We start from the raw sequence: 13555 nt of genomic DNA on the forward strand, positions 1-13555 counted from the left end.
AACGGTCACATGCTTATACGTGTGCTAGAATATGTGTTTAGAAACTGTGCAGTTGTGGAAGAGCTGCCTGTTTATTGGAGGAACTGTTTTTTTTTCTACAGGCTTTTTTCTGTTCTACATGTTCGCCATATTTTGCAACGTCTTCGTATTTCGCATCTTCCTCGTGTTCGACAGACTCTATGTGTTCTTCGTCGTTGACGTCTCATCCGCCATTGTGTCAACCAGCCACCCTGTACCCACGTCATCTCATCGGCGTGTGAACACGTGACCTCGCTGCGCGGGTGTGTGGTCAGCTTTAGGTGGAGCAGCCAGGGTTAGGACCGGCGAGCAGGGGTTCACGTGACCAACGGCCTACCCACCTCTCGTACCTGGACACGAGGAGGGAGGGGGGCCAGCTGGAGTAGAAGAAGACTGGTGTTTCCGCTGATTCTTTGAACACTTGAGCAGACATTGACTGTGCTGTGTCGCAGTGCTCTTTGTATTTTTTCTGCTGTATTTATGTTTTATTTGTAACCTCTTGGCGGGGAGGTAGTCCCCTGTTGTTTTTGTATTTATTTGACGGGTGCTCGTGGGGGTATTTTTTGATCCGTTTTTTCTGTGTGTGTGTGTGTGGGTGTATGTGTATGCGTGTTTATACTTGTCAGTAAACAGCGTGCTTGTATCGTTTTTCCCGTCTTTGTCGTGGTTTGTGCCGTGCACGGGTTTCGAGAGGTAGTCGTAGACTGCCTCCGGCCGAGTGTCTGTGCGTGTCTGGCCGGCTGTGTGAGCGGCTGTGCGCGTGCTTCTGGCGAGGCTGGGGGGTGGAACGCGACACACAGCACAGTCCTTGAGCTGGATTTCTCAATCAGATTACTGTCAATAATCTGCTTAAATGCCACAGTGACCAGAAAATGTACTTTCTCTACACATCCAAAGCCTAAATTAAAGGTCCTTTATTCAACCAAAAAGAGTTAAAGCACTCAGTATCGTGAAAATACAAAACTAATTTTGTGTCTCTCATGAGGCATTCGGAGACTTACTTTCAACTTCAGTTTTTCTAAGCTCGAGAAATCTGTGGCACGAGAATCAAATTTGTAATCAGCCTGAAATTGTGGTTTCTCTACTTGACGGAAGTGGAGCATGCATGGAGTGATACTGCAGCCGGAATAAATTTTTAATTCCAAATACATTCTCAGAATTATCTGTTTCCTTGAAAGTAAATTCACTGGAAACTCAGACTTAAAGGGCAGAATAGTTTTTCAGTATTATATCTGCAATTACCGTCAAGCATCACAACATGCCTGTGACACTGGGAGTGTCAGGGTGCCTGGGCATGGCAATTATTCCATTCACCAAGACTGAGGAAGAGAAGAGAAGAGACAGTGAAAACATGCAGATAAAACAGAAGCCGGGGATAAATAAGAAAAACGACGACGTGGTGCAGCTTCCTGAGTTGTTAAAGAGTAATCTATAGAGCGGCAATGCAAATGCCACTAGAATTTCCTATTATTTAAAACCAGCCAGGGTATCCAGCTTCGCCCGAGTTTATTTTTGCGGCTGGCCAGCTGTCGTCTTATTCTCAACGTTTGATCCATCGCTTCATTGGAGTCGAGCTTACTCATGCACGCGCCAGTGTAGTGAAACAGAAAATATTTGTACTTGATGTCCCATTCCTCTAACTTGACATCTCGTGTTCAGCAACGGGAGCACGACCTACCATGTGAACACGCCAGGCGAACCTTTCCTCGCTTGTTTTTGTTCCTCCCTGTCTCTCTCTCTCTTTCTTTTTTTTTTTTTTAATATATCGGTACCGTCTCAGATTATGATGTAAATATACCACACACACGAAGAGGTCAAAATCGTGGCATCACGCTTGAACACAAATATGCTTAATCAAATTAATACAGTCTCCCTCCCCACACTTTCTCTGAGGCATTCGCAAGGTAACCGAATCCACGCACAATCCTGTGATGCTAGAATTATTTTGGGAACCGAATAAAGGAACAAAGCCAGCGAGAGCAACCAGATTTTGAGATATGATATAAGTACAACCTCGCCAGCTGCTTTCTTTCCTGGTACATCGATCGTAACTGGAATGCTATGCACAGCGGTGGTCCTTCCTCTGCAGCAATACCTTCTATTTTTTTTTTTTTTTTACAAGTTGTTTGGAGTTTTTGTTGAACTATGTGGGTGAGGGAGGTGGGAAAGAAAGAGATAATGCGAAAAGGGTGCGAATACAGGAATTATTTCATAAATTATATTTTGTAATGCGGATCCATCACAGGACAGCAAAACTACGCATCTCTTTTTAGTAATTACAGATAATTTTTCTCACTGCTGTGATGTCAGGAAAGGTTTCTTACCATGCGCTTCACAAGCAGACCAAATGAGCTGCTGCGAAGCCAGACATATGCGATAGGACGGGTTTAGAAAATCACATGCATTTATCACCGCAGTAATCAATCTCTCTCTCGCTTTCTCTTTGCCATTCTATAATTAGATAAACACGACAAGCCAAAACTCGTGAAACAAACCTAAAATCACACTAGAATAATTTATGAAAAGTGGATAACATTTACAAACAAAAATTTGCAAGCGCCTCACTTTTCCAGCTCCAGCTGTGACAAGTCAATGTCCGCCGAGCCCATGGGGTCGTCATAGAGGGCACGGTCATGGTCAAAGACTTTCACGTTGACGGGCTTCTGGACGTCGTCCACGGGGATGGTGAAGGTCTCGTCCCACCTGGGGTTGAGGTTCTTGTAGACGATTCGACTCTTGTAAACCTGCTTTCCTCCCACTTTGAACTTGACGTACGGGTCACTGGTACCTGGCAACACATGGCAACAGCCGCACTGTCACTCACACACATGCCGAGTCGCCGTTGGTTCAGCGCAGTACACGAACTGAACAGTGGCTGCAGCTACAATGTCTACGGCATTGCGCAATGGCACCTGATCCCCTTTCCCCATCCCGACAGAAGACAAAAATACGCGCGTTTTTTTTTTTATTTGGGTAAATAGCCTTTGTAGCCGAAGAAGTATTTTTAATGAATTAACGATTTCTGTGCAATTACTTTCAGAAGCTACCTTTTTTTATGAAAGTTTTTTAATGGAAGAAAAAAACTAACACACTCTAAAATTAATTTAGAGGATACGACATTTGAATACTTTCATAAGACCAGCTCCTTGACGGTTAGTGTCAGCTAATAACTGCATACCACCATTTGCACAACTGTCACAGCAGGAAGAAACTGGTTTAACGGATCTATGAAGACAACGACTCTAACGAGGGACAACACCAAGGCAATAAAAGTCTTGCACTTAAATTACATCAGTGTTACACCGTGTAGCCATCCCCACTGCACATGCTATCAACATTAATGACACAAGTTATTATCGTCAGGGCAATTAGAGTGGTCTTGTGTCTCTCGGGACTTTTAAAAATTAATATTATTTTCGCCCTAATATAAAATAATAGCGCTTTTTGGAACTCTGATCGATATTTGTTACTGGGTGGTATGGACTATAAAACCTATTGAACAACAGACATGAGAGTTTCTGAAAGACCTGAGTACGCAGCTGCAACAGATGCAAATAAACAGACGCGCGCTCACATCCACGCACAAGACCAGCAACGGTTCCTGCTTCGTGGGTCCCTGGCGCCTGGACACAATTTAGCACTAGTTCGCTTTTTCATCCATGGCACTTACATCAGTCACTATGAAAGAAGATCTTTTCTTCGATATGAAAAGTGACTGCTTTGTGCGCCGCTGTCTCATGGGAGAATCTAGTGTCTACTCATGGAATAAGCAGGAGCGTCTTAACCGATTTGTCTCATATGCAACATTTGAAAATGCAGAGTGAGGGTCAAAATAATAACATGAGCGATGTCACCTTTGATAATATCCTTGGTCCCTTGGAGAACACATTACATCTCCTCGGGATTTCTGTTGATAACTAATGCCAACAGAACTATCATTGCAATCTTTGGTCTGGTCAAGACATAACTTATGAGTTTTCTTCCCCTTAGTTCCTTTCTTATTTTTGGAAAATGTATTTCATTCGACGGTTGAAACATGAAAAGTTAACGGTGGATATAGAAGTTATTTTTTGTGACAAAATTAAATTCTTAGTCTTAAGAGGAAATAATGAAAAATAACTCACACTGAACACAAATCGTAATGCTTTTTATGCTGAAACAAAATCCTAAAAAAAAAAATAGTGAGTAGTTTGTTTGACACTGACGTTGTAATCAGTTGAAAAGATGATCCATATCAACAGCTATCTTTAGAAGTAAGTGACAGAGTATTAAAGGTGACTGTCAGGCCAGACGCACACACAGATGACTTGTCACGAACGGCGTTTGATAAGACGATTGGATTTCAAGGCAACTTCATACATATCAGAAATTTTATTTATATTTGCACTAATCATCTTGTTAACTCCAAACCTCTCCACCCTTACTCTCTTTTTTTCTCCCTCAGAGATTAACATTTACAAAACTTTAAAATGTCGTGTTTCAAATAATCTCTCTGATTCTAGACTTGCTCTGAGCAGAAGCAAACTATCCTACTTTCTGGAGAATCATGTCGGTTTGACCTCTTGCTGCTGTCGACTTCGCTGTGTGTGCAGTGTCTTTGTCATGTCTGTGTTTACTACGAAAAAATTGTCACAGAAATGTTAGTTAATGTTTAATGTACTAACCTTGTTTCTCGTGACTTCTGTTTTAAACAAAGCAAACGAAAATGAGACTAATGTGACTTGTGTAATTTTCAGAAGACGACGGCGCCTCTAGTTTTAACGAAGCGAGGTCTTTGTTGGCATCAACACTGCTTTTCACTTTCAGAGATGTTGATGAACAAAATGTCAAAATGCAGACAGACTCTTGATCATTTTATTTTTGATGATTTAGATGGATAAAACTGTTTTGCATTCTTGAAGGTATGTCCAGACCTGACGAAAACGAAAATGGCGGGATTTTGGCAATATTGTGTTGGCTGAATTACCGACTAGTGCTGTTTGTAGGAAGCATTTTAAACCTTGATTTCAGTCCAAGCAGTATTTTTTTTTTTTTTCAGTAGTGCATCTTTTTCTGTCATATTTGCTACAGTTTGTGACACATTATGCCTATTGTTTGACGAGTGTTCGCTTCAATCTCGGTACATATTTGCTGGCACTCCAGCAAATTTGCAAAGCAGCGGAAGATGTCTTTAAATAAAGTTTGAATTATTGATGCGCACAGAACGAATTGACAAAATGCGCCATTTTTTCCAAAATAATTGGCACCAAAATAAAAACCAAGTTTCGAGCAAAATTAAATTCATTCCTTCAAAAATTCATATCCTCATTCTATAACACAACATATTCATGTTGTAGTAATCCAAAAAATGAACCTAAAACAATTATTTAACTCATTTTTGGGTGAGATACAATAAAGATAAGAACATGCACATCTTTATCGAATATAAAATTAATAATAATAATAATAATAATAATAATAATAATAATAATAATAATAATAATAATAATAATAATAATAATAATAATAATGGGGATTGATATATTGCATTGCCCGACTTACCAGATGGCTCAATGCGCTTTACAAGACAAGGCTAATAAATGTGCAAGGCACACATATGGACATAGTCCAATATATGTCAGCAAATAAACAACGAAAAACAAAATCACACAAAGAAAAGACTAAACTCCAGCTGTGCCATTTTAAGCTGTACTGCAATCAGTATGCATCAACCTGCAGAAGAAGGGTGTACCGTGTGTGCCTCAGCCATGCTGACCGTAAAGACTACAAAAAACCGGAAATGCATTAAGCACAAAGCCTTCACGCACTTCCTTAGCGCATCTAATTCCGATAAGATTCATACTCACCACAGCTGTCTCGTACCACCAAGTCCTTGCCCTCGCGAAGTCGAACCTCCAGAAGAAAGAAGGGATGGTCCATGAGAGCGTTTGACCGCGGCTTTAAGGACGGATCCTGCAACAGCAGAGCAGGTCACATGTGATAGTCCTCGTGGGTGCGTGCAAGCACAATGAAGCTGAGTTCCTCTCAGAATGGACAGATATAGGGGAGGATGGTTGCTGCTGGTTTATTGCCTCCCACAATGTGCGCTTTGCGCGCTGATGCATAACTAACCACAACGAAACCTAACCGGCCAATAAAAACATCCCAGTTTGTGTCTCAATGGAAATTTTCACGACAACTGGTTTTTTCCCCCGATGAATATTTAAATGCAAACCTCATCGTGCGGGGGAAACATACACACAAAAAATAGAAACGCAAAATAAACTATGAAAACAAACAAAACCAAACGTGTAACCCGAGACAACACCATGCTAGACTCTTCCTTATTTGCTGTGCACGTACTGCCACACACCTAATGAACGACCAAGCTTGACAGATTCCACAAAATGGTCAAAGAAGAACGGACCTTCTAGAACTATTTCTTTTGTCACTTTCCAGTTTGAACATCACCTCCCAAGAAACTTAGTCACTTAAAAAGAAGGCTGCGGCCAATGTTTGCCAAACACTTGTAAACGACAACACGATCTGAAGGAACTGCACTACAAGGAATGTAACAATGAAGCTGCTTTTAGTAATCTGTTTCCAAGAATGAAATTACTGTGTACTGTGTGACAGGATGAAGAGTGACAAATTAGCCACTGACACTGACTCTATAGTCTGTGGACTGCAAACAAAACGAATAAAGACAAACTTTGTGGACTGTGCAACAAACGAAGAGAGAGAGAGAAATTAGTGTGTCCACTGACCCTACATCTTATTGCCCAGAAAATCCATCGGCTGATTTTGGAATACATCCCTACATGTAGGATTTGAACTTTATTTAGAAGCTTCGATTGAAGTTTAAAAAAATAAATAAAAAGGTCCAAACCGAATTTCTTCTCCAGACCAAAATGTAATGGCTAACAAACGGTCACTGCAGTCTACTTTGTATTATTATTGATCCTCCGTTACTAAATAGGCGTATTTGAGTTAATTGTTCCATCTATATTAGTGTTGATACAATATAAATATCTTTCAAATGTGCGTTTGTCTAAGCTAAACTTCTGAAATCTTTATTTGATAGATGGTTAAATTCCAGCATTGCATTTTTATTTTATAGTTACAACTGACAGCTGATAAAGACTTTTTAACATTAAAAATATAACAAAACAATTTAATACATATTTGTCGATTTAACAACTTATTTCTTCTTCATTTTCTGCATGCAAAATTTACTATTTACTTAATTGCACGTGTTCCCTGATACGTTTGTCATCGTCAATCATTTTAAAACTGTTTCAGTATGTATATCAATGATGCCTTCACACTTGTCAGTTGATGTCAGCTTTGTGCTGGATAAGAATGCGACTGATGATGTGTTTGTGACTGTGTCACGATGTTATTTGTAGAAACTGTCGATGGTGCCTATATGGAATTTGATCTTTGTTTAAGCATTTTATCAGAAGTTGTAGCTAGTTTCAACAGCTCGTACTTTCGTGTAGCTGAACTGCCGTAGTATTGGTTCACAGAGCAAAAGTACAGTTCGTAACAGGTTGACTGCACAAGGCTGTAGGAGGTTACTGCTACCCGATGCTGACTACAAAATAATTACTCAGCGCCACACTACAAAGGTACAATATTCCTATTTCTACATTCTACTACCTCAAACAGTTTCAGTATATTAAAAAATCGGTTCCTGGATAAAAACAAATAGACCATTATATAAATACTTGCCACAAATGCATACGGAAAAATATAAAGTGTGTGCGCGTGCGTGCGGGGCGGGTGGCCGCAACATGAGCTTGCTTTAAACGTTTTTTTAAAAAATACTATACAAAAGAACATATGCTCTACAACACTCACAAAGTAACTTCTCTGTACAAGGCTGGAGCAACCAAACATAGAAGCAGACAAATAAAGAACAAACCAAAGAAAAAATGGTTTGGTAGGACTGGGACAGAAGCTAACAGCCTGTAAAAAAAAAAAAAAAAAATTAAAATCGATGTTACGCCGGTTTCCAGTGATGACCAGCATGAAGCATGACGAGATATCTTGGTCTCAGTTTCCCTCCTAAGCCAATATTTCACAAAGCTCAGATGGTAATGCCGGTCTGTTTTGTCAGCCTGATCCCGACAAATCACGCGTGAAGCTGCAACAAAGCTGTGGGGCAAGTAAATGTAGCAGAGAACTACTACAGCACCTACTCGTGTCAAGCATGGTGTCACAAAGTCTCGGCTCACTGCACACCTCAGCCTCAATTCAAATCATACTTTAATCGATCTGCTGCACTGTGTGCAACTGATTTGCCTTGCTGCAACCACAGGAAATGTGCCATGTCACGCTGTCACAAATATCTGGCTAGATGGATGCTGAAGCAGTATTCTTCTCTCATCTTGTGCCCTCTAGTATTTCATTCATTAATTCCCTAAAAATGTAAACATAAAAAATTGACCTATAAATAACCGATCACTAAGAATTCTAGTGTTACTGCTATTGTTTGTTTTGTAAAATAAAATAAAAATGTTCCAGCAACAGTTATTGTTTAAAGCCCCTCTCACTCTTAAATGAGCAACATTGTCGTTAAATAGAAAGTCTTCTGGGATATCACTATCTGTAGAGCTATCAGAAACTTCAGGGTTCTTTTTTATATCCCATTTTTGATAGATATTTTCGAACTATAAGCAAAAAAGCCTCGCCACTGACCATTAACCTAAAAGTTTTAAAGTAAACATATCGATCAAGATGTTGGCAAGGTTGGCTCCTGTAGATGGGGCCGAAAGGTTGGTCGATAACAGACAACACCAGACTGGTGGTAGATGACTTCACGTGCTCTGCTGGGATCCTGGCAATACAAATCTTCTGGTGCAAGCGAAGAATGAGAGTAGGCGGTCACTTGTCATTCTAGCCAACTAAAATAATTGGTCAGCTCTTCTGGTCACGCACCAAAAGAAGTCAGCCAGCCAGAAGACCTAAGCCCACAAGCCTCCATTATCCTCTGTTTTTATTTCTGGTTGACGAGCAGTAAAAGGTTGCGCAGTTTTACGAACCCAAGGCTTAAATTAAAAAAAAATTAGAGAGTTTACTATGGAAAAAATCCGTGATTACCGGCGGCCCTGATTACCCTACACGTATCAGGCTCAAGTGCAGTCCTCTCATTTTTCCCTTCATCAAAACATCCGTTCCTTATTTTGTCCAGGACATTGATGGATCATTCACCAACCGCTCGTGCTCTTGGTCAGACTCGCACGAATTCTAGCTACAGTTACGAGTCTCATCTACTCATGATTCGTGCATTCACAATTCCACATCACAAGAAGCTAGAAGTGTCTGTTGGGGATGGAGCGTGCATGAGGCAAATAGTGGAAAAAGTAATTTTTGTGATCATTCTGTAAAATTGCAATGTAAGGTTTCTGGGAAAATGTAGACATTATAGTTATATTTGAAAAATGAAGGGTTTACTATGTATGATTCTAATGTTAAACATTATTCCAACAAGTGTTAGTCTGTTGTCTGTCTACTCTGGGGATGATACATAGAATAAAATTATTTCCGCTGCGGTGAGTTAAACGAGGCACAGCAGTGGATGGTCTCGGCTGCCTGACAACATCATGCTTCATTTTCAGTTTTGTCAGTTTTTGTGGAAGCTAAACCCACTAGATTCCTGCTGTGGCTCAGCGGCTCAATCATATCTCTCAGCTGCCACAGGAGACGCCTTGTCCAACTCAGACTTGAGAAAATACTGGATTTTCAACGCAGTTCTTCTGAAAAGTTTCCTTCTAAAACTGCCTACATGAAGGAGCTTTTCTCGGAAATTACTAACACGAGGACTTGCAATCAATGACAGTTTGTGCTGCTTTGACTTCTGACAGGATGTCTCTGAACGTACAGATTACAATAAGAAACTGGTATTTAAAATTTATCCTGTATTATCCGATACTGAATATTTTTTGACACTATCAGCGAATGTAAAATCATGTAACTATGGCTACAAAATGTTTCCTGGGATTAAATAATTTACAACAGAAAACGGTGCACAATGAAACAATGGCAGGGCCCGAGAAAGCATCTTGGTGCAGGAAATCAGAAAAACAATAAAAAGAAGGAAAAGGAAAGTGTTTGTCCCGCGCTGGAGCACACACCTCGTTTAAACAGTAATATTTCCATCACTAAACTCAGGAATTTTCTGTGGCATCAGAAGGTGTAATAGTTCGATCATATTGTCATAACGAGTTTATTTGTAATTAGTGCTAATTAGTAACAGGTAAACTTTAAGCAAGGGCAGATGAATGGTATAAATATGAGAAATTTAACTTTTTAGGAAAACATTTTTCAAAGAGAAAATAATAGAATATTTATTAATTTTTAAGTTTAAAGATATGTGTAAAATGAAATATTTAGGACATTTATGCTTCTGATCATTAGCAACAAGTTATAAGCATTACAAAGTTACAATGCTCCGTTTTTGTTTTTAAAAAATGTCGCTGCATTCATAACACCCGCAAAACCACACCAAATCCAACACAAAATACGAAGGTATTTTCTTTAAATGAATGAATACGTGAAAAGCTCCAGCAACAGGAAAACACTTGCTTGTAGCTGGTGTAGTTGTACAGTAAACAACATGTCAACGGAACGGCCATAAAAGCAAGAAAGGGTGATGGGGAAGTATTTCGGTTAACCGTCTAGTATGGGAAGGAAGATGGTTAGTCGTTCTCACGATGACTGACATTCACGGGCAGAGGTGTGTGCGTTGGGGGAAGGATGTGTCAAGTATCACCAGACTAGCACCAGTCAGCTGTCACTAGACAAGGGACATGGTATAGTGACTACTACAGCACGACTTGCCAAGAGGTGTGCAGCCCACTCTAAAGACAGTGTTCAGTAACTAGTACCATACCAGCTACCGTTCTGCTGTGGAAGCACGAATATGTGGCGACAAGTTTCTCTAGCTTCTCTTCGAACAATAATCTCAGGCCTAGTGGTGACAGGAAGGGACACTGCTGTGGACTGTCCACGTGAGCAGACGCCTCAACACCACACAGTGCACGTCTCGGGTCTCGGTGCGAGGGAGAAGCCATCGACAAGCAACAAAGATCAACGGTCCGTGCACCACCCACTCTTCTCTGAAGCATTGAGAGGGCCATCCGTGCAGTAAAGGACAATTCTGTGTCATATCTAAGTGGCGTAGGAATGCGTAAACAGATGTAAAGTGCAAATGTGTGTCAGTTGAGACTGGTTAGTGTTGTTTCGTGGTGTTAATGGGATTCGTGGCAGGAAGGATATAAACTGGACGCCTTTGACCAAGATATAATTAATTCATGAAACAACAAACTGCATGGTTTCCCTTCAAAGTAATCCACTAGAGTCTAATGCACTTTTCATCCTCTGCCATGGCTCTATACACTGGTGGAAGAACTCATCTGGGATGCTCCTCAGCTCCGTCGTTACGGCCTCTTGATGGCCTCCACTCTGCACCTGAGCATCTAGCAGTTCCCGGCCAAGAAAATCACCATGCTGGAACAACCTCCCCATTAATCTGATTTTGCTCCATGTGACCTTTTCTTTTCCCCAGGCTCAAGGGGATCATTAAGAGGACCCGCTTTGAAGGCAAGGCGGCCATCAAGAGGGCCGTACCGACGGAGCTGAGGGGCATCCCAGAAGAATCCTTCCAGCAGGACATACAACATGGCAGAGTAGGATGGAAAAGGCCATTAAACTCGAGAGAGAGATGACTGAAGGGGAAACCATTTAGTTGTTTGGAATTTAAATAAATCGTGACATCAGCCCCGCTACATTTCAGATATACCTCTTATGTGTATGCACACACACAACCTTTCTTTAATTTTTGAGGCACATCACTTGCGTGAAAATGTCTAAGCTCTTGATTGTATGAATAGTTATCTCTTTAATACACTAAACTACGTTGTGTTGTTATTGGAGAAGTACGCTGGGGACTCGTAGCTAAGTAATAATAATCTCATGTCTGTATTATATTGTAAGTCTATTGCGCACGTGTACATGTGGATGGCGGAGTAGTCGAGAGTGTAGTTAGCGAGAATTGGTGTGTTTAATTAAGATCCTCCCCTCCATCTCACCTCCTGCTTCCCAAGACTCGCGACAGCCTACCCTTACAGTGTCCTGCCCCCTACACTCAATGTCATCGTCGTTTATCACTTTCTATACTGTGTTTCTACAAGGTTCATCGTGCGCATGCTTCCTGCTTCACACTAATATAACTCATGAATTATTTTCTTGAACTCTGAGAAATACGGAGAGATTGGTGTGGTCTACAACAATATATAGATGTCCCTCCCGTCCTGTAATTTAACAGCACTCACTCATTTTCACGTTGACACTCACCTACATAAACTTCCACACTCTCTCGTGGTAAGTAGCCCCGTGAAATGGAAACATCCAAAATCATGTCTTGGCCCTCACAGGATTGTACGATATTTAACGCACTGGCCAGGAAGCAACCTAAGGTCTAAGATTTACATTTCCCAGTCCATGCATCCTTTTGCCCGGGCACAGACTACATCGACGAAGGGTGATGGTGTCGCAAAAACTGTGCCTTCTCCTATCTCATAACTGCGGACAGCAACGAATCCCATGTAATTCCAAGCACTCTTCCCGACAACAAAAGCCCATGAAATTCAATGAGCTTTTCTGAAGGATGCGAAAAACAACAAACGGCAACGCAATCCTCACCCTTTCGGTTGGTTAGTTGGTTTATCTGTTCTCATTTCGACTTTACTACCAGTCTTTTTCGCTGTCGTTGTTTCGTACGCAAATAAGCTTTCCACCTGATAGTGTAAAGTATCCATACAACACTTTCAACTCGTTCTAATTATATTTCAGCTACACACCTATAAGACGGTATCACATATCAAATCGGCTAATGACAGCCGGCAGAATGTAAGCTCCTCACTCCACTTCAACACAAGTAGAGTAAGCCCTACATAACATATACTTCCATAAAAAGCTTCTTGATGGTCCAACTTCTTTTCAGCATAACCGACATAGCGAAAATGTCTTCTGTCATGCCAAACCTGCTTTGCTTCCTCGCACACAGCATGATTTCAAAACTGTCAATCAGCCTTTTCCTTTCGCGTATCTCCTTGGTAACCTGATATCCCGACACGTCAGCCGTTCACAAATCCCGACTGGCACCCACTCCGACAGGAACTTATCATCAGACGCATAGATAGACGTGGGAAGGTTAGAGTTATCATGTTATCTGCACTCATCCTTCCCGTCTGTAATCCAGATATAATTAATTCATGAACAAGACATGTATATAAATGTAGATTGCCATACTGCGTGCTCCTATCCCATTATGATACTTTTAACTGATGTCATACTTATGTTTTATCTTCCTATTATGAGTGGCAATAAAAATGTCTACGGAAATGTTAATACTTGTAAGAGAGACTATGAGTGTCAGCGTAGATGATTATAAATGGAGAACTAAAATTGGATGTAGACTTTTTGTTGTTGTTGTTGTTGTTCTTTTAAGACCCGTGTTGATGTTTTACGTACAGTGGTGTACCAGTCTTAC

General features: G+C 40.8%; 1 protein-coding gene across 10 annotated transcripts in view; it reads right to left on the bottom strand.

Annotated features, from left to right (window-relative positions):
* The window catches only part of LOC112553559 (multiple C2 and transmembrane domain-containing protein 1-like), a 73874-nt gene that overhangs the window by 27962 nt on the left and 32357 nt on the right, over positions 1-13555 (bottom strand). For 9 of the 10 annotated variants that reach the window (XM_025220856.1, XM_025220853.1, XM_025220858.1 and 6 more), the window contains 2 exons: positions 5865-5970; positions 2584-2806 (listed from right to left, as the gene is read on the bottom strand). In XM_025220856.1, coding sequence (XP_025076641.1) covers positions 2584-2806; positions 5865-5970 — 329 coding nt within the window. Of the gene's footprint in view, positions 1-2583; positions 2807-5864; positions 5971-12357; positions 12639-13555 lie in introns of those variants that run through there. The other variant, XM_025220862.1, reaches the window with a different exon arrangement.

The sequence above is a fragment of the Pomacea canaliculata genome, linkage group LG13 (assembly GCF_003073045.1).
Source record: "Pomacea canaliculata isolate SZHN2017 linkage group LG13, ASM307304v1, whole genome shotgun sequence".
In the NCBI taxonomy this organism is placed as follows: domain Eukaryota; kingdom Metazoa; phylum Mollusca; class Gastropoda; order Architaenioglossa; family Ampullariidae; genus Pomacea; species Pomacea canaliculata.